The sequence below is a fragment of the Ischnura elegans genome, chromosome 11, assembly GCF_921293095.1.
Source record: "Ischnura elegans chromosome 11, ioIscEleg1.1, whole genome shotgun sequence".
Classification (NCBI taxonomy): Eukaryota; Metazoa; Arthropoda; class Insecta; order Odonata; family Coenagrionidae; genus Ischnura; species Ischnura elegans.
In genome coordinates, this window is record NC_060256.1 from 57,299,407 (window position 1) to 57,321,618 (window position 22,212).

Here is a 22,212-nt window from a genome sequence, read left to right on the forward strand (position 1 = left end):
TTAAACATTTTGTTTTCTTTTATGAAGGAAAGAAATTGTGTTTTTATATTTCGGTTGGGGGTTCGGACCCCCCATACCTACCCCCTGGCAATGCCACTGTCATATGTACTATACTCACTGTGAATGTCTTGAAACGATCCCAGCTGGTTTGCGTGGTAGTAGGCCACGCTCAGATCCCGGTTCCCGCTCGTCGTCTGCGGGGACATCATCCTGATCGGCCCCATGGTGTTGACAAGCATAGCCCAGCATGTAAATAGGCTCTTCTGTCACGATCCGCCTGCTAAGGACAGTAGTAGCCTCCTTCCGTCAACATGCTGCTGAAAAACAGAGACAGTGCACCAAGAAAAAATTACTCAAGCGTCCATGTAATTTGACTGAAAAATATTTTGGACCAACCCCAAAGGCCGATTTACACGGTGCATAAACTCGTACGACTTAATGTCTAAATGCATGAACGCGTTAAAGAACACGAAAATGCACCTTGTAACCACCCAACTTGTGCGAATGCATGAACAAAAATTAGAACCAGTTCTTATTTGGTTGATGCATTCGTACATGTTCCGTACCGGTCCACAACAATTCATACAAACGGACAAACTCGTACGTGTTAATGTATCGTGTAAACAGGCCTTTATTCAGTAGATCAAGACAATTCTTACAGTTACAGTTACTTATGAAGGATTTCATCGGCTGCAAAATTTTTGAAAAATTCTTTGTCTTTGCATATCAACTTACTGCTCGACTTAATTCACATCTACCTCGTATTGTTAGCGATTATTTCTCTTCAGCTCACTGAGGAGGAGCACTTTGTATTCGAAACACGCGCATTCGACGCTCACCCTCGTTCCTTTTAGTTTGCTCTTTTTTTGATTACGCTCTTTTTGAGCGGTTCTCCGGGAATTTGTGCCTTACTGTGTGTGTCTGAGTGAATGTTTTTAGGGCCTGTAAGTGTGATTGTATGAATACTTGCCATCTTTAGCAGGGTCCCATTAGCTCAGCCAAGGATCACAGGTGGTGTGTTTGTGGTAATAACCCGGCATCCTTAGTGGGGCCCCATCAGCCCCACGAAGGCTCCCAGGTTACAACCCAAGATTACCTTAGCGAGGTCTCTACAGCCTTGCAAATATTTCACTCAGGCGGTGCGGCTGTGGCAGTCCCTGAAGATGAAGCATTACTCCCGTAAACCGCCACAGAAGGGTTATTCAGGTAGAGTAGTTATTTAATTTAACGAGTGGTGCCAAATTTTACGGCCATTGGAGACTCTTTCTGTGTTGTTTATTGACTAACATTATATCAGTAGCAGTTTTAGGGGGTTCAGGGGCCACGACTTTCTCAAATTTGATCAAAATAATTTAAGTTTTATCAGTTTAATTGTTTTTTGTGTCCTTTAATGTCTAAAATTGTTCAATTTCATCTATTGTTAAAAATAAAAGTGAAATTTTAGGTTCCAAAATGCGTAAAAAAATGTACTCTGAAGAACGCGCCTCCTCCGGGAAGTAGTCCATACTCAGTCTGCTTCTAATGTTTCTCATCTTATCCTCAAAAATCACATAATTGCTAGAGTAGTTGATGCAGCCTGATTGTCAACCATTTCATTTTTACGTATCTAATGTTACTTAAGCTAGGTTTTATGTGGTAAGTTTTAATCTTTCAAAATATTTAAATACTATTTTGCGTGTTGATATTGAGATCAATGGGTAGTTTCTGTTCAGCTACTCCAGATATAACAAGCCGTGTCTCTTAAGTTAAAGTGAAGTAATTATTTTTAAACACACAAAACTAAACGATAAATAAATGAATTATTGGATTCCATTTAGTTTATACACATAATTTCAATGTTATATATTTTTCAAGACTTTAAAAATTAAAAGTCCGTCTCGGCTGTTGGGAGATTTTTAATCACTATTATTGCGCCCTGGATAATTTTTTTCTACATATGCTTATTGTTTCTGTAGATCGGTCACATAGCCTCTAATTTTAACCATGCCACCACGAGATTTTGTTAGAGAGTTTTCACCAATAACGATTAATGAGTAAATTGCTGGATGGTGTCCCGTTAGGTACACAAATGCCTTCTAGTTTCGTCTTTGAGATTAGTTCAGAATTAAAACATACATTTAATACTTGAAATCGCCCAAAAAATATCCGGTTAGGAACCCATCTTTGACGTTAATTTTTATTTGGAACAACCCAGAAAAGTGGAAACTTGGAACTTGGCATTCATGGTCACATGGCAGGAGTTAAAGGTAAAGGAACAAAGAAGATATGATGATGGTAAACATATGTGGAATAGAACACAATGGAAAAAAAGGACTTCCTTTGGGCGTGTCAAGAGGTATGCCTACCCGGCAGGATGTCCAACCACAGAAGTTGTATAATGTGACGTAACAAACTGTAATGAGCAAACGACGCAAAGGACGAATTGGACACAACAAGAAGTAAAACTGAAAGCTTTTAGAGCATGAGATAAACCAAAGTATTAAATTTGGTTGCAATCCGTGCATCCGTATGGAAATGCATAGCGGACATACAAACATACATCATCTTACATATCTGTATAAGGATGTATAGAAACAGCCTCCACTTTATATTATATTGAGCTCTCAGATCTTAAATATTAAGAAATTGACATTTTTTGCCTCATAAAATTAATAATAATTCTTCACTGTAGTAGTATTATGTAACCTCCATTTAAAATGTTCCACGCGGAACCTGGAATGTCATTATTTCGAGGAGTTTCTATCACAACGTCATCCAGTATGTCATCACAGGAGTTAAGAAAGAAGGCAGGAAAGTTGAGGTCCGTTATCAGGAACTTACTCAATGAATACACAAACCGAGACTGCCGTTCGGGTCATAAGGCACCGATAGAAATTGTGAGCGTTATCTCATAATTCACTAGTCCTTGCATCCTTTATAATCTGATTTTCATTTGTAGACATTGATGACACGCGTTTTGATTACCGCTCCTGGCGTCTCTTCCATTGACAGAAAAAAACTGAAACTTTTACTTGGAAGCTATAAAGTCTACTCTTGTTGTTTTTCCTTTTTCCTCATCTTATCCCGTTTGGCGTTTCTAGGAGTATCACTGACGTATTACAACTAAAAAAATCAAGCATTCTTCGCTGCTACACTTAAAACTCAGTAGGCTTACGTAGATTGCATCCATGAATGGCGATTATTAGTTAGGTTTAATTAAAATTAGGTTTCTCTGAATACATGCGACTCATTGCTCATACTTTACTTGCATATAACCAAATAGTGTAATAAATAATGATACATTTTTTAATATAATTAACAGCTGTGATAACACAATGACATCATTTGTTTCACCTAGATTCACAAAATTTATTTTCAATCGAGGAAAAAAATCCCTATCTCGTATTAATAATAAACTTGGGAAAATGCCTCGTAGAGAATTGCCGACGAATTTAGACTCCTATTCTCCTGAGATGTACCCAACTCGATGGAGGTACTACTACTAGTCCCGGGACTTTGGAACACGGGTCAATGACCTCATGTTCTATAATTCTGGCACCTCCTGACCCACCCCCACCTCCTTCCCCTCGTCGAACCCACCCCCACCTCCTTCCTTTCGCAGGACCCACCCCCTCCTCCTTCCCCCTGACCCACCCTCACCTCCTCCCCCTCGTCGGACCCACCCCCGTCCCTTGGCATAACCCTAACCCCTCTGGAGGAACAGGGGTTCGATGACCTGCCTTTCCAACCCTTCTTGGGACCCTAGCGACTCCTGCCTATAGGACAAAGCATCATTCTTTGTGGCATACGCTCCCTCGTCACAAGCCCAGCCCTAGTTCCGTAATTAAAGTGTCTTCGGAGATTTTGGAAATTCTTATGTAACCACTTACCCCTTCTCTCTGTGGAACAGGGGTTCGATGACCTGCCTTTCCAGCCCTTCTTGGGACCCTAGCGACTCCTGCCTATAGGACAAAGCATCATTCTTTGTGGCATACCCTCCCTCGTCACAAGCCCAGCCCTAGTTCCGTAATTAAAGTGTCTTCGGAGATTTTGGAAATTCTTATGTAACCACTTACCCCTTCTCTCTGTGGAACAGGGGTTCGATGACCTGCCTTTCCAGCCCTTCTTGGGACCCTAGCGACTCCTGCCTATAGGACAAAGCATCATTCTTTGTGGCATACCCTCCCTCGTCACAAGCCCAGCCCTAGTTCCGTAATTAAAGTGTCTTCGGAGATTTTGGAAATTCTTATGTAACCACTTACCCCTTCTCTCTGTGGAACAGGGGTTCGATGACCTGCCTTTCCAGCCCTTCTTGGGACCCTAGCGACTCCTGCCTATAGGACAAAGCATCATTCTTTGTGGCATACCCTCCCTCGTCACAAGCCCAGCCCTAGTTCCGTAATTAAAGTGTCTTCGGAGATTTTGGAAATTCTTATGTAACCACTTACCCCTTCTCTCTGTGGAACAGGGGTTCGATGACCTGCCTTTCCAGCCCTTCTTGGGACCCTAGCGACTCCTGCCTATAGGACAAAGCATCATTCTTTGTGCCATACCCTCCCTCGTCACAAACCCTGCCCTAGTTTCGTAATTAAAGTGTCTTCGGACAACTTGGAAATTCTTATGTAACAAACGGCTAGTTTGGAAATGGCGAAAGACTCTTTCTATAAATCCGTGCCCTCACTTCCTCCTGTTACCCCCAAACAAACCTTAATATGATCCATATCAACCAATACAGGTATTGCAATCACGCAGATGATAAGAAATGTGAGCGCCAGCCAGGTAATTGGAAGGAAAGGTAGAGATTTCATTTTATAATTTATTTATTTATTTTTTACAGTTAAATATTTAAATAAAATCCTGGTTCTAGAGTCACTTATTCTCTGCACTGTAAAATGTCTCTGTAGTTTGAAACTACTTCGTGAAAAGCCACGTTAAGGCATGTTTTGCATGTCACACACTCACACTCGCGGCAATTTGAGATTTTTCTTACGGTATGGTCACTTGAACCAACAGCACGCGCAATATTCTTGGCACAGCTATCACAAATGGCACACGTACAGTAATCACTGGAAAGTGGTTCTGATAGTTCAAATGAAAGCAACAGACTGTCTTGGATTTCGGCCTCTGTATCATCATCATCATCATGCGTTGCAGCGTCGATGATTACGGTTTCCGCCGTGCTGCTGATCTCCTCTGTATTCCCTACAGCCGCAAATACCTCGCCATTCGGCGACCAGAAGCCATCCGGAAACTCTCTTTTTGCTGTAACGGGTGTAGAGCATCGAAAGCCGTTCTTGATAGAGGATGGTGGATCGTCATAATCTGAGTGATCGTCATCTTCCCAGCTATAAAGGTTGGCAGCTTGAATCTGAAATAAAGGATTTATAAGTTTTCAGTGCTGGACTCGGGGAGTTGAAAATCGAATACATTGATTGGTAACAATGACCGTAAGAAAAAAAAAAAATGCCAACGTACTTACCTCTCGTTCAATTTCCTCAGGAGTGATTTTCTCATACTTGTCGTCCATGTCAATAATTGCCTCTGTTGTGGGTCGTGGATGGGTGCTTTCCGTCCGACGGGTAAGGGACAACTGAGACCCACTCGCAACCCTTTTTCCAGTGGTGGGGGAAGTAAAGGCGGGGGAAGGTACGTAAGTGAAAGAAAGGGAGGGAGGGAGTTGGGAAGCATTGTCTAAATGCGGATGCCTTTCCGTATTTTTTGACGGCCACCTCTTAACAGCTCTGCAGTGGCCTTTCAGGCACGGATCGGTAAGGTTCTGCGCCGACGTTATGTGAGTGAAGGGGGAGTTGAGAAAAGGGTCTGCTGTGTTTAGCGCCTTATGTCGATGACCCTCCACTTTTGCATTGCCGCTTTTTCGAGGGTCCAAAGAATTTTCCCGTGACGGCTTGAACGATTTTGAAAAAAGAGATTTCGTGTGACAAACTATAAATCGCGGGAAGGATGGTGAAAGGTGTTTAAGTGTCTTAAGGTGTTCCTAAAATTACTTATGATTTGTAAAAAGGGTTCTTCACCCCTTGGAAGGGTATGGTCAGTAAGAGAAATATGTATGCTGAAAAGACCAAGGTGAATGTATTTTCCCATGCGTTTCGAAGGAAACTCACCCCCTTTTATTTATTTTTTTTTTTTTTGAGTGGGGGTATGCCAGTTCATACCCTTAAAAGGGCTGAGAGTAGAGCTCTATCGCTTGTTTGTCTCGTGGTTGCGTCTAGAGGCCAGAGTTGCTGTGTGCTACGTGTGTCGGTTGTCTATACACTTTGCTATCCTGCTTATCACACGTCGATCCTGAGTGAGAAGTCGCGGTGTAGTCAGTGTGTCGACTGTCTTTACATTTCGCTATCCAGTTTATCACACGTCGGTCCAGAGTGAGAAGTCGCCGCGCTGTCAACCTTTTCGTGGGGACTACACGTTGCAGCCAATTGAAAACAGAATCTACAGAGGGGAACGCATCAGAATCGCCAGGAAAAGAAGTGAGTTAATAAATCATTATCATTATCATGGATAAAATTTTTGAATTCGTGCCGGCCGCTGAAATAATTCGCGCCCATCGTTCGGGAGCGTTTACAGACTTAACTCTTCTGAACAGTGCCTTGAACGGTTTGGTGCACCGTAGGGTTGTGCTTGGGGAGGAAGTGGGAGTAGACGATCTGATTAATATAATTCAAGATGTGAAGAAAGCTCAGACCGCTTCGACTGCAGTTGCCCCTAAGGCATTAAACGTCCCACCTAATTTTTCAAACACGGAAAATGAGACTCATCAGGTGTTACCTGCTTCACCAGGCAATGCCTCTCCTTTTCCCACGCTTGATCGTGGATTTGTGGACTTTTTGATGAAATCGCAAGCAGCAGAAGAGATTAATCAATCAGTGTCTCCGCCATCAGATTCTGTCTTACCGGTTGCGGACGATGGATTCTCTACATCGTCAATGCCGAACATCAACTCCACCTCTAGCTCATCAAGCTCTTCAAATACAACTCGTCCACCTTCAGAGTTTGAAAGAGAGAATTCTGACCAACAGGAAAATATTGCTCACTCTAGCGACTTGGATAAATTTCATGGATTGGATGTTTTCTCTCCTCACGTTCCACCTGGATTCGAAGAAACTCCTTTTAATATCGACTCCCAAGCGCTAGAGTCTTTAGAAAATTCATTCCTTCCCCTTCACCATGAAACGCCTCCTTTTTTAACAGGAGAATTGTTCTGTGGCGCCACCAGCTCTGATAATACCCCCCGCGAAGATCAGGGGAGTAGTTCCACACTCTCAAATGAGTTAAATAGACCGCGTATACAGCCCAGCTCATCAGACGCTCTGACAGCTAACGTGATGGATGAATTGAGCGCGGATTGTTCTCCCGAAGAAAACGGGCCGGCGGAATCATCTGTTGAACCTCAGCGGGGAGCACAAGAGGGTGGTGGTGATCCGGAAAATATATTTTTCACTATACTTTCCGAGAACCGAAGTTGTTTGAAAAAATTCCGCTTGAACGGGCGGGAGATTTCTTGCGTTTTGCGCCCAACTCCCGAAGGTATGGATCCCTTTGCATGGTTTCAAGCATCACTAGATGCGCTAATCAGTGAGTTGACCGAAGGAATCCCTCCAAACAGTAAGGCGGGAATGTCCATATACACCTCTGAAAATCCCGGAAAACCGATTAACATTTCCTATCGACGAGTTGATCAGTTTAGTGCCGAGGTGATTTGTGGAAGAATCGAAAAAGTTATTCAGTCCAACGAGACTTTTCTGTTAAACGGGATACTGCATGTAACATTTACCTATGTCGAGATGCCTGTCGGAGGGAGCCGCCTAAAAAATCGCCTCTGTTCTTTCCAAGACTTTTGCGAATCGAAGAAATCAATTGTTGTCATTTCCAATAGGGATAACCTCTGCTTGGCTAGGGCTATATGTGTGGGGATTTCACGTCATGAAGACACCGACAAAATTTATAAAGCAATGAAGAGAGGTGGTGGCTTACAAACGCAGAGGGCTGAAGAGCTGTGTGAAGTTTCAGGGGTAAATTTAAATAATGGCGGTGGTTTAGAGCATCTCAAATCCTTCCAAGACCACCTTCCGTCATACAGTTTAACAGTTTTTGGGGACCGTAGGGGAAAAGAAGTTCTCTTCGAAGGACCATCAACTCCGGCAGAAGATGGGAGTGCAAGGAGACACATCGACTTAATTTATGGGGATAAACATTTCAACTATATTGTGTCCCTAAAAGGGGCCTTTAGTTACGATTATTACTGCAGGCCTTGTCGGGTAGGCTTTTCTCACCTCTACGAGCATAAATGTGCATCAGAGTGCTCCAGGTGCATGAGATCGCCGCCATGCGATATTTGCGAGCCAAATGTGACTTGTGAAGTGTGCAACAGAAACTTTTATGGAGTAAGATGTTTCACGCAACATTTAGAGAGGAGGGGTAGAGGAAAGGCGCCGTGCGACGTCTTAAAATATTGTGTGAACTGTCAAAGAGTGTACAGTTTGGAACACGCGAAATCGATGCACGTTTGTGACGAAGTCTATTGCCAGACGTGTAAGAGTAGGCATGTGTCTGATAGAAAATGCTACATGTTGCCAAAGGTGAAACAAAACAAGCCAGCGACAAAGTTTCTATTTATTTTTTATGACATAGAGTGTAGACAGGACACACCTCTCCCTGAAAGAACTGGACAATTTCTCCATACCCCTAACCTCCTTGTCGCACAAAAATGTTGTGGTGAGTGCATAAATGATGTATCTATGCAAGCTTGCACTCAATGTGGAGAAAGACAGGAGGTATTTCGCGACTCGGAACCAGTCCTAGACTTTTTAAAATCCGTAGTGGTCATGAGGAGTAGGGGTTTTAAGGAGATAATTTGCGTGGCACATTACGCCAAAGGTTACGACAGCCACTTCATCATAAAGGCAATGGTGGAGAAAATGAACTGGCAGCCGAAGATAATTTCTACAGGGGCCAAATTGATATCTGTGGAATATGAGGGGGTTAAATTCATCGACTCGCTCAATTTTCTTCCGATGCCTTTGTCAAAACTTCCGCAGACGCTGGGACTGGATAGCTCCCTAGCGAAAGGATACTTCCCGCATCTGTTTAACAAGAATGCTAATAGTAGATACGAGGGATCTATGCCGCCACCTGCTGACTACGGTGTGGAACAGATGACGAGGAAGGATGCAGAAATTTTTCTAAGTTGGCACAGAGAGATGACGGAAAGCAATTACGCGTTCAAAATGGACGAGGAGATCGTGAAGTATTGTGTGCAAGACGTGAATATTCTTCGTATAGCCTGTACAAAATTCAGGCAGGATTTTCTGAGCCTAAACGAGACGGATCCCTTCAGAGAGGCGCTGACCATTGCCAGCGCTTGTATGTGCGTTTTTAAGAAAAAATACTTGAAAGCTAATGAGATAGCCATTATACCTCCAAGAGGATACAGATGGGCAGACATTCAATCCCAAAAGGCCATTAAGTGGCTTTTGTCTGAGGAGCGAAGTCGCGGTCAAGTGATACAGCACGCTGCAAATGGAAGAGAAGTGAGAAGGGAGGGGAAGAAGGTTGACGGGTACTTGCAAACCCCTGATTCGAAGATAATTTTCGAATTTAACGGGTGCTTTTACCACGGCTGCCCCAACTGCTTTCCAAATAGACATGAGCTCATTCATAAAAACTCTCAAGAAACCATGCAGTCGAGGTTCGAGACGACTGAGAGAAAATTGGATTTTTTTACCCAAAGGGGCTACAGGGTAATCCAAAAGTGGGAATGCGAGTTCGATAGGGAGGTAGAGAGAGACAGCGAGTTGCATGAGTACTTGAGGGAGCATCCGTTGTGCGAAAAAAGTCCTCTAAACCCCCGGGACGCTTTCTACGGAGGGCGGACAAACGCGATAAAACTCTATCATCGGGCCAATGAGTCGGAGGGGGAAGAAATAAAATACATAGACATCTGCTCACTATATCCTTATGTGAATAAGTACAAGGCATATCCTCTAGGGCATCCAGTGATATACGTGGGCGAAGATTGTCCTCCCCTCGAAGAGATTGAAGGATTGGTGCGCTGTGATGTTCTTCCCCCTACCGACCTCTACTTGCCAGTATTGCCAATGAAGGCCAATGGAAAATTATTCTTTCCGCTTTGCCGTAAATGTGCGCTAGTTGAAAATCAGGGGGCATGCTGTCACACGCAAGAAGAAAGAAAGCTAATGGGGACATGGGTTACCAACGAGGTAAAAAAGGCGGTGTCTCTGGGATATAAGGTGCTGAAGATACATGAAGCTTGGCACTATGATGATATTACAGAGTATTCCAGGGAAACGAGGGAGGGAGGTCTTTTTTCGGGCTACATAAATAACTTTTTGAAAGTTAAGCAAGAGGCTAGTGGGTGGCCTAGTTGGTGCAATTCCGAGGATGAGAAAGAGAGATACTTAAAATTATTTCTCGAGAGAGAGGGTGTGTGTCTGGAGAAGAAGAATGTGGAGTTCAACGCTGGAAAACGATCTTTAGCAAAACTCATGCTCAACAGTTTCTGGGGCAAGTTTGGGCAGCGTGAGAACCTGGCTCAGACAAGTGTAGTAAAAAAATTGGACGAGTTATACACAATGCTATCGAGTCCCACGGTCGAAGTGCATCGGACAGTGGAAATAAATGATGAAATGTTATATGTGCACTGGGAAGAGGCCGCCGATGCAGTTAGCGCCACACCTAGCGGTAATATTGTATTGGCGTGCTACACAACTGCTCATGCTAGGCTCGAGCTGTACAAGTATCTTGAGCATCTGAATAGACGCACGATTTATCACGACACAGACAGCTGCATCTACACACAAAAACCCGGGGAATGGGCACCGCCGATTGGCGACTATTTGGGTGATATGACTGACGAGATCGCACCCCTGGGAGAAGGGTGTTTCATCTCTGAATTTGTGTCTGGTGGACCAAAGAACTATGCATATGTGGTGCGCTCGAAATGTTCTCCAACTTTCGAGAAAAAAGTCTGCAAAGTGAGAGGCATCACTATAAACGTATCAAACGACCAAAATGTGTGCTTTGATGCGCTGAAAAAGATGGTTCTTGAAGATGCTCCGGGGCGGAGATTAACATACAACCACCGTATCTATCGCCTGAAGAACCATGACATTGCGACGAGGACTGAGACAAAGCTGTTCCGAGTTGTCTACACAAAGAGGAAAAGGACCGAAGATTTTTGTACGCTTCCTTATGGGTTTAAACGAAGAAGAGGAGATTGAAGCTGTCTGCCTACAACTTCTCATTCTTTTCTATATTATCAGTAACCTCACTATTTCTTTTCATTTTCCTTTAAGTTTCACTCTCCAATATGCATTCTTATTTTTCATTTATCTTTATTTCTCGTAAATAGCTTCTCTTTACTTAAACTGAAATTGTGCATCTCTTTTGAATAACACATTTTTATTTCACTTCATCTTTCTCTCTCAAAATATTTCTTTATTTTAATTCAGTTTAATCAAGAATATTATTTCCCTTTTTTTTTATTTGTATACTTCTATTATTTTTTATTATTTAAAAATACCTCTGTATTTTAATTTCGATTTACTTAAGAATATTACTTTCAATTTTTATTTGTATACTTCTTCTATTATTTTATCATTTTTCCCTCCGATGGACTATCACCTTGACGTGGTGGATGGGCTTAAGAACTCCTACCATGGGAATTCAACAAAGAGTAGTCCTTCTTTTATCAAATGCATGTGTCGAGACCAAGTAGCGTAGTGATGTGGTTTGTTATCCAATATAAGCGTAAACCCAACCTAGAATTGCTTAATCTCTAAGATGGATCTAAGGCTGAAGCATCCTTTCTGCGCGTTAGTTGCAGGCCCTTCCTCATGTGGTAAGACTTGTTTTACAAGTAAGCTGATAACACTTCAAAAGGATATGTTTGACGTGTCGTTTTCCGACATAATCTGGTGTTATGCAGAATGGCAGCCTTCTTACGAGTCTTTAAAACCTTTGGGTGTCACTTTTCATGAAGGACTACCAGATATGAAGAGTATTCAGCCGTCAAGCGGCGCTAAATTAATGATCCTAGACGATTTAATGATGGAAAGTAGCGATAGAGTCGTGGTAGATTTATTCTCAAGGGGAAGCCACCACAGAAATATAAGTATTATCCACCTGACTCAGAATCTGTTTCATCAGGGAAAGGGAGCTAGAGATATATCACTCAATACCCACTACGTTGTATACTTTAAAAATCCTAGGGATAGGAGTCAGATTTTGAGCCTCGCACGGCAGATTTATCCGAGAGACATCAGATTTTTGCAAGACGCGTATGACGATGCAGCGCAAGAAGCTCATGGATATTTATTCATCGATTTAAAGCAATCCACACCCGATGCATTTCGATTTCGTGCCAAAATATTTCCGGACGATGCACATCATTATTTCTACCAACCGAGGAAATGAAATCGAACGACTCGTCGCTGGAATGGTAATAAATAGAAACAGACACTTGGTCAATGTTTTAGTCACCATGAAGCAGAGGATAGCTAAACACATCGATATTCTGAGCTTCATTGCACGCTGTAAACCTTCGATACGCGCAGCAATTCTCAAAACGGCGGACCCTGGGCTCACCAGAACCATATGTGAAATTGTTGATAACACGCTGAAAGGGAGAGTGGATTTGACTGCTGCACAGAAAAAGCGATTAGCGAGACACAAAGCTTTACTGTGTAAACTCGCAACGGGAAAAGGCTGTTGGCAGAAAAAGAAGAAATTAATTGTGCAATCGGGAGGTTTTATTTTACCACTACTCTTACCAGTTATAACTGGTGTCATTTCCAGCCTTATAAGTAATGGATCACGCTAAGAAAATGGTGCTTGTTCCTCATGAAACTTTGCATCGCATGAATAACCCAACCGTTCCGATGACCAACAGCGGCCAAGTCCTCTCGGCCCTAGATGACGAGATGGAGAGAATTTTACGCGCACCCATGCAATCAGACAGTGAAAAATGGAAGTTATATAAACAATGTCTCCATCGTTTTCTACACTTTGCGGGAGAGGAAAGGAAACCATTAGGTCTACCTATAATGGAAAAGGAACGCAACGTGGACGATGAAAGTTCTGTCGCTGCAGGAGAGGAGAGACGCATTCCCCTACGGTCTGAAATTATTAATTCAGTACCACTGAAATACAGGAAAAGGGCTGAGCTTCTCGTGAACAGAATCTCGTTGTCAGATAAAATCAGCTGGAGCTCTGATGGAACGGTTACCATCAATGGTGGCGTTATTCCAGGGTCCAATATCATAGATCTAGTTGGAGATATAATGAGAGAGAGGAAAAATTCAAACCCTATCGGTATCGCTTCCTTCGCGTCATTATTATCGGAAATAAACACGCCAATGGAATATATAGGGAATCGCCCGCGGCTTCAAATCATTCAGAGCCACACACCGAAGGTGAGAGAACGTAACGTAGAAAGGCTGCCATTTATGCGTCGGAGGACTCAGAGTTCACCAAAGAGTTCATCCTCCGCTAAGGAGACGATCATTCAGCGCTGGACTCCATATCGCTTTAAAAAATGAAGAAGTCTGTGGATTCGATACTTCGAAATATTTATTACGACCCTGCGCATCCTGCGTCATATTCCGGAGCAGAGAAGCTGTGGAAAGCTGCACCACCTACTTTGTCAAGGAAAGACGTCAGAATATGGCTTCAGAAACAAGATGCATACACGCTTCATAAGCCCTTAAAACGAAAGTTTCAAAGAAATAGATATATTGTCGACAATATGGACGATCTGTGGCAGGCGGATTTAAATGATATGAAGCATATAAGAAAGCAGAACGATGGATTCAATTATATTCTCACTGTGATCGATGTATTTAGTCGCTTTTCATGGGCGGTCCCTCTGCGCTCAAAGACAGGCGCAAATGTGACAGAGGGTTTTTATCGAATATTGAAATCAACGAAACGAAAACCTCTCAAACTCATGACCGATAAGGGCAGCGAATTTTTAAACAAAACATTTCAGGACTTTTTAAAAAAGAATTCGATTGGTTATTACCATTCTAATAATCCGGACACCAAATCATCGATAGTTGAACGCCTAAATAGAACTCTTAAATCTCGGATGTGGCGATATTTTACGATGTACAACACCAAGAGATACGTTGAAGTCCTTCAGAAGATCGTAGACGCGTACAATAAATCCACTCACTCTACAATCAAGATGGCTCCAGCGGACGTTACCGAGAATAATATTCTTCAAGTGTGGAATAATGTCCACGGCGCTGTGAAGAAGAAGAGCGTAAGAGCGCGCCTGAAAGTTGGAGACAGAGTGAGAATAAGTAGAGAGAAGGTGTCATTTCGGAAAGGATACGAATCGAATTGGAGTGAAGAAATATTTATAGTTGAGAGAGTTATTAAGAGGCGGCCGCCAGTTTACGAGTTAAGAGATTTAGAAGGCGAAATAATCGAAGGTACTTTTTATGAACCCGAATTACAAAAAATTATTCTCTCTAAATCGAGGACATTCAAAATAGATAAAGTACTTCAAACGAGGGGGAGAGGGATCAGAAAAGAGGCGCTTGTCAAGTGGAGAGGATATCCCACCAAATTCAACTCGTGGATTCCAGCGTCATCGATAAAGAAGTTATGATGTCTGAAGAGTTCTACCTCACGCTCCCTAGTAACAGCTCTATGTCTAGTCATGGGAGCAACACAACCTCTAAATTTACATGTCTTCTGCCTAGAAATATCTCTTTGGACGGGCAGTGGGAGGTCTCTCTCGCAGAGATTCACTTCCCCATGACAATTTGCAACGTTTATGGTAAACAGCGCGAATATTCCGTTTACCATGCCAGTAGCAACGACTCTTATTACAGAAAACTACCGGCGAGTCACTACTCATCTATCGTAGATCTCGTTGAGACATTTAACGAAGATCTAAAGAAGATTTCTAGCTCTAACGATGTGAAATTTTCTTACAACGAACGGGGAGTTATTACAATTGAGGCGATAGACACAGTTGTTACCATATCTGAAATTTTGGCGTTGCAACTAGGGTTCGAGCCTGGGGGTGACATTGTGGAGCAGAAAAAAGCTAGGCGCAAACCCGACCTCGATATAGGCTACCCCTCTCAGATATACGTTTATTGCGACATCGTCGAGCCGCAGGTAATAGGCGATACTGTAGCCCCTCTCCTGCGAATAGTTAGTACGGCGGCCGAGAAAAAAAAATTTGGTCTCAACGTTAACCACGTTTTCAGCAGACCATTCTACGTTCCTATTATGAAGAGAGAGTTTGACACGATAGAAATAGATTTAAGGACTCACGCGGGTCATCCCATACCATTTCTTTATGGGACATCAGCTGTAGTACTTCACTTTCGCAAGCGTGGGAGCTATGGTAAAGACGAATAACAACTACGATCCTTACACTCGTTACTACCTAAATCAGGTTGGAAATGGGGTGGGATCTGTTTATCAGGGAGTTAGCTATCAAAAAGGTCACGGTATAGGGAAGTTTCTGGGAGGGCTCTTTCGATCCGTGCTGCCATTACTGAAAAGCGGTGCTCGCACCGTGGGTCACGAGGCTCTTAGAACCGGAATGAATGTCATTGGCGACTTGGCCTCGAACGATGCACAGCCTGTAAAAAGGGTGATACGCAAACGCGTTCTAGAGGCTGGAGAGAATCTCATGAGAAGGGCGGAGAGTAAAATACAGAGGATGACAGGGGGTGGGTATATTCAGAAAACGCGTAAGAGGAAGTCTCAGTCGAAGACTACCACCCGAGGGAGTAAGACATCTACTTCAAAGAAGAAGAGGAAGATTAAGGGGAAGAAGACGACGACGGTTCTGTCAAGAAAGATTTCTAAGCAAGACTTGAAGGACATATTTACCTAAAATGTCTTTTCTGCACCACCAATCCTGTGAATGTGTAAAGTCTGAACTCGATCTTTTTTCCGTGCCGCCAACACAAACGAGTATCGAGGATGGTCAGTGGATACACTATAAACCCGTTTCTACCCTGTCCGATGACGCTCTTTTGGAGTTCGTAATACCAGGACATGGTGAGGAGTACTTAGATCTTTCGCATACGCTTATATCCATAACAGCGCGAGTAGAGCGACCGACACAGTTGGCTGTGGACGATTCTGTAATCGGCCCGGTAAATCTATGGCTCCATTCTCTATTCTCCCAAGTGGATGTTTTCCTAAATCAAAAATTGGTGACGCCCCCTAGTCATACGTATCCGTATCGAGCATACATTGAAACAATTCTCAATTACGGGCCCGCTGCGAAGACTTCACATCTCACGGAAGCGCTCTGGTACGCTGACACACCAGGGTTAATGGACGATTGTCGTAAAAATACAGGAGCCATTAAAAGACGTCGATACACTGACGAAGGACGTTCTGTAGAATTAATGGGCCATCTACATTGCGATCTATTCAACCAGGAAAAATTTCTTCTGAACGGAGTAGAGATGCGTCTGAAACTCGTTCGGTCAAAGTCGGAATTTAACATGATGGCTTCGAGAATATACGACAACGTTAAAGTGAAAATACTTGACGCGGCACTTCTCATTCGTAAAGTGAAAATAAGCCCGTCGGTGTTAATAGGGCACAGTCGCGCTCTAGAAAAATCCACAGCGAAATATCCAATCACACGTGTGGATATTAAGACCATCACGATTTCGAAGGATGTGCAGAGTAAAACTATGGATAACATTTTCTTGGGACAACTTCCAAAGCGTGTGATTGTAGGATTTGTCTCAAACGCAGCGTTCAATGGAGATATGGTATCCAATCCATTTAATTTCCAGAATTTCAACCTCACATTCTTGTCTCTGTATCTTGATGGGAAACAGATTCCAAACAGGCCGTTGCAACCTGATTTTTCGGGATCTGGCCTTTTCCTACCGGCTTATCACACGCTCTTCTCAGGCACAGGCATTCACTTTCAAGACGATGGCAATGGTATACCCAGGGAAGATTATAAGGACGGTAACTTCCTCACCGCATTTGATCTGACACCTGATTTAGAGGCTAACGCCTCTCATTGGAGTCTACAGAGGCATGGAAGCCTTCGTCTGGAAGTAAGATTTAAAAACGCTTTGGCCGAGACTATAAACTGTCTGTTGTACGCAGAATTTAATAATATTCTCGAAATCGATCGGCATCGCAATGTCGGAGTAGATTACAGTAGTTAGCGCCCGTAGGGAGAGAGAGAGAAGGAGAGAGAGAGAGAGAGAAGGAGAGAGAGAGAGGAGAGAGAGAGAGAGAGAGCGGAAGAACACCTCAAGGTGGAGGGAAGTGTGAAAGAGGGAGAAAAGGGGAAGGGGGAGGAGGATAGGGGTGAGAGTTCCGAAACTAGGAGAGGTAAGACTTATAAGCGTTCGAACTCCTAACTAGCTTTCAGTACGAAGTGACGCCGCTCTGAGATGGCAGCTATTGTGGATATTCAGTGCTTCAAACACGAGGGCGAGCTAGTCGTAAAAGAACTATCCATCGTTACCTCTGATAGTAACAGCGCAAAAACATGGCTATTCAAACCCCCCTATTCGAGGAGTAGGAGAAGGGAGAAAGAGGAGAAGGAGGATTTATGGTTAAAAAGACATTATCACGGCCTCTCTTGGGACGATGGATATACCGAATACACAGATTTACGCTTTATTCTAGAATATCATACATCTGCGTGTACTTTTGTGTTTTCAAAAGGTCGAGAAAAGTGCGAGTTCCTAAAAAAAGTCTTGATTCTCCGGGAAGTACTCGATTTGGAAGTTTTAGGATGCCCCTCTCTTAAGAAATTAAAATTCAAAACTACTCTACCCACTAACATCTGTCCTGTTAATCATCGAAGCAGAAAGTTTGACTGTGCAACGATAAATTGCGTTTACCTCCTTAAATGGCTACGCAAAGATGGATTGAAGAGGATTTCATCTCCCGAATTTCATGTTAAATCGTTTAATGGGGCGTCGAGTAGGTTTGCTTTAAGTACAAAACGTTTAGCAGATGCTGGCTTTTTCTATTCGGGAATACGCGACGTTGCTATATGCAGTGTGTGTGGTATCGCTATAGGGGCTTGGGAGGCATGGGATTTGCCAGAAAAGGAGCATCATCGATGGAATCCTTACTGCCCCATATTTATATCATCACCTACGTGCAATGTATCGTGCATAAAGACGTATGAAATGAGATGGACTTCTCATTTCGAAAGGAGTGAGCTAGATGGACGGTATTCAACTGACGCGCGCTCTAAACAAACATTGTGAGACTCGTTCATTTTTCAAAGGTGTGTTTGCAGCAGATAACTTGCCTAAAAACTGCACTCATCCCTCAGCCCTGGTAGTGAATACAGACCCCCAGAGAAAGTCAGGATCGCATTGGATTGGAATATTTATAGATGAAAAGGGAAAAGGGGAATACTTTGATAGCTATGGACTGCCTCCACTTATCAAAGATCATAAAACCTTTCTTAATAGGGAATGCAAGTCATGGCGGTACAACAACGTACATCTCCAGAGCTGGACTTCAGCAACGTGTGGTCTTTACACATCCGTATTCCTAGCTTACCGTTGCACGGGGTTTTCCATGAAGAAATTTTTAAATATATTCAGCGCAGACCACGACTGCAACGATAGGCTCATTTTAATTCTCTTTGATAAAATATTCGATAGACGGTGTAATTCATGCTCTACGTATAAATCTCTATTCTGCGTGCAAGTCGGGAGGGCCGCGACAGTATCTACACCCTATACGAGCGTCGGTGCGAAGCGACCATCTTTTCCTCCCCTCCCCGCTTCTCCTCTTTCCCTCCGTCTTTACCCCTACCAGGGGAGAACAGAAAGAGCCCAGCACTGAAAGGACAGTCACCAGTCATCCCACAGCCATGGACACACCTAGAGGTTCCTTCCGGATGCCGGGGAGAGGTGGGGTGAGAGGATCGTCCCATCGTCGGGGTTCACGCCCGTACTCGCCTCGGCCACCCCATAGCCGCCGGTACACACGTCCGTCCTACGAACCGTCCATCATGCCGGAGATTGAAGAGGAGGAACAAGCCATGTGTGAGCCCTCGCTGCCGCTGACTCGAAAACCTCAACACCTCGGGATACTTGAATGTGGTTATAAAGTGAATTACAGTGATACAAAGCGAGTGACAATCGGCATTGACTTGAAAAACAAGTGCAACCCCTTCATAGCGCTGAGCAAAGTTGGACGCTTCTCTGTCGTGTTGGACTATTTGGGCTGGTGTGAGTTAATGAAAAATGAGAAACTGATAAATTCATATTTTCATAGTGATACGGTGCCGCATAGTATCCCAATAGGGAACTGTGTTTTAAAATTCAAATGCATATACGGCACAAAATCCATCATCTTGGAGGACAAAAAAGACAATAATGAACTAACCAGTGTTTACTTGGCGAAATCCTCTTGGGATGGACTGTTGGCCTATGCTGATTGTGTTAGAATGCGATGGGAGGAACGGAACGCATGGTCTTCGTTCACTCTAAGACTTGTAAGTGCATACGTTGATGCTGTTTTCAATTCATATCACAGTGAGAGCAATAGCAATCACGAGAGAGCTTTTTGTGAATACGTTGACACTGTGAAAATCAACATGTCAGAGATTGGAAATCCACCAAACTCCTTAAACGCGGAAGCCCTTTCAAGGGAAATTCGCGCAGTCTTATCAACTCGCGAAGGAAATGATTTCATCACTGATTATGTCGCTGTGTGCTCCTCAGGCTCTGATTAATGAATGGAAAATGTGATACATACATTTATTTTATTTTTCTTTCATCATATTTTTGTATTCATGAACCTTTTAAATAAAATGATCGAATTTACCATGTCTTTCTTTCCACTATACTATTTAGAAAAACCCCGCATGCAACCTCTGGTAATAAATAGGGTTATGGTTCTCGGAGACTTCAACTTACGAGGCCAGCGGAAAAGGTTACTGCTTTCCATAATGTCCGAAGACACTTTAATTATGAAATCAGGGTTGGGTTTTGCTACGTGGGAGGGTATGGCGCAAAGGCTATTCTTTGTCCTATAGGCAGGAGTCGCTGGGGTACCAAGAAGGGTTAGAAAGGCAGGTCATCGAACCCCTGTTCCTCCAGAGGGGTTAGAGTTATGCCAAGGGACGGGGGGTGGGTCCGACGAGGGGGAGGAGGTGAGGGTGGGTCAGGGGGAAGGAGGAGGGGGTGGGTCCTGCGAAAGGAAGGAGGTGGGGGTGGGTTCGACGAGGGGAAGGAGGTGGGGGTGGGTCCTGCGAAAGGAAGGAGGTGGGGGTGGGTTCGACGAGGGGAAGGAGGTGGGGGTGGGTCAGGAGGTGCCAGAATTATAGAACATGAGGTCATTGACCCGTGTTCCAAAGTCCCGGGACTAGTAGTGGTACTCTATAAATAGATTGCCCCTAGCGATCAATCTAAAGTAATCTTTATGAACATTTCAAAATATGCCTTTCTTCATGTATTCTAAGAAAAATAAAATAAAAACAAGGCTTTCTACGTGAAATGTAATGGAAATTTCGTTTGAACTTTACATAGTTGTGTATACTCTCTTAGAAATCTCTTGATTGTCTAAGTGTATTAAAAAAGTAGATTAAAAATAAAATATAAATTTCGTATTAAAAACCCTGAAGTACGACGAATGACTTCATAAGATATTCGTTAGTAATGAACATGAGTAACCACATTTAGGCTTGGGCGACATCTCCAATTGTACACCGGAATATGATTAACCTCGTTGATGGTGATATATCTCGCGAGTGATGTAAAATCAAGATAATTACGATAAAGCCTTGTTTACGCGTCCAAGTTGGCTACTATAGCAGTAGACTATTACGCTCAACTCGTACGTGTGGACTGACTTTGAGGCACAATTCATTTCGCAGTACTTCGCAGGTTTTGTCCACAAGTCGAGCAAATAAGTTAACTTCCACGAGCAAACCAGGGTTAAGGGCACAATCGTGATAACTCAGCCACGGTATGCGTATCGTAAACTATTGAAACTCAGTACTCAGGGGCGGATTCAGTATCAAATTATTAAGTTATTCTAAACTACATTTTTAACTGTTAATTTCCAATACTCTCAAGCTAAGTTTATAGCTGCACCATGTTCGGGTTGACGCCTATTAAAAGCAGAAGACCACGTCTACAAAAAGTCCTTGAGACAAGGACGTGTGTACTCGCGTGGACTTGTGAGGAATTCGCTTCAAAGAAACAAACAAGTGGGGGAGGAATCCGTATCAGTGCTCCTTGCTTATTCCCTTACTATTTCCCTTGGCCTAGAGACGGGAAGTGGGCCGATCGCATGAATGGATGGTCCCCGAATATAATCGCAACCTCTGCCTTGACCTGGGGATTCGCGAAAAAACGAGTCGAGTTGGTACGAATCTGGTCCATTGTTTTGCTATAACGGGTGCCTGGACATTATGTACTGTAGTCATTTTAATATGTTTATTTGACAGCTTCGAAGTATTAAGGCATTTCTACAAAGGCCTTTTTACACGATACATTAACATGTACGAGTTAATGTCTGCTTGCACGAAAGATTTTTGTGGACCGGAACGGAACATGTACGAACCAAATTAGAACGGATTCCATTTTCAGTACATGCATTCGAACATATTTGTTGGTGCATTTTCGTGTTCATTCACACGCTCATATCATTATACATTAACTAGTACTGGCTAATTTACCATGTAAACAGGCCTTAACGCGTAAATGGCCCGTCGCATCGCAAGCTCACTCGAAGGTTACGATAGGTAAGGGAAGAAACTCATCTTTTATTATATCGATGGTGATTTAAGTTACTCGTGAAAAAAATAGCAAAAAGTTTGCCGTTATAAATGAAAACCACCCAATATCCTTCTCCATAACAAAGATTACATGCATACATTACCCCATAACAACTCTTTGAAGGAGTTATGTACCATTTGTATTATTTTACCAGTAATTACTTCTCCATTCATCTCGAAAACTTTCTCGTTCGTTTTCACTTTAGTCAATTGCACCGCCTCCGATATCTTACACAGCCTCATCTTGATTGCCTAAAGCCTACTTTCATCTGATTTATGCTGCTACGCCTGATTAATTCTTGGATTTCTGTATGTTGTAATTTTGTATTATTTTTAATTAATATTTTTGATTTGTTTTATTATGAGAAAATATATTTAGCTTGGGAGAGAAAGTTGATAAAATAAAGAAGGTTGAACATTGAATAGCT

General features: G+C 43.0%; 2 protein-coding genes across 3 annotated transcripts in view; both read right to left on the bottom strand.

Moving 5' to 3' along the window:
• The window catches only part of LOC124168517, an 87,819-nt gene that overhangs the window by 16,967 nt on the left and 48,640 nt on the right, over positions 1-22,212 (bottom strand). Inside the window, exon 2 of one of the 2 annotated variants that reach the window (XM_046546843.1) lies at positions 119-314. In XM_046546843.1, coding sequence (XP_046402799.1) covers positions 119-239 — 121 coding nt within the window. In that variant the 5' untranslated portion in view covers positions 240-314. Of the gene's footprint in view, positions 1-118; positions 318-22,212 lie in introns of both variants that reach the window. The other variant, XM_046546842.1, reaches the window with a different exon arrangement.
• On the bottom strand, positions 4,848-6,055 carry LOC124168518. Its single transcript, XM_046546845.1, has 2 exons — positions 5,459-6,055; positions 4,848-5,347 (listed from the first exon to the last, which is right to left on the bottom strand). The coding sequence occupies exons 1-2, from the start codon at positions 5,504-5,506 to the stop codon at positions 4,853-4,855; spliced, it is 543 nt and encodes a 180-aa protein (XP_046402801.1). The 5' UTR covers positions 5,507-6,055; the 3' UTR covers positions 4,848-4,852.

What these genes read in the sequence shown, in the direction of transcription:
- LOC124168518 (XM_046546845.1), bottom strand. Translation starts at nt 5,506, where the DNA reads ATGGACGACAAGTATGAGAAAATCACTCCTGAGGAAATTGAACGAGAG. An exon ending in CTGAGGAAATTGAACGAGAG is followed by an intron (nt 5,348 to 5,458) that starts GTAAGTACGTTG and finishes CCTTTATTTCAG; the next exon opens with ATTCAAGCTGCCAACCTTTA.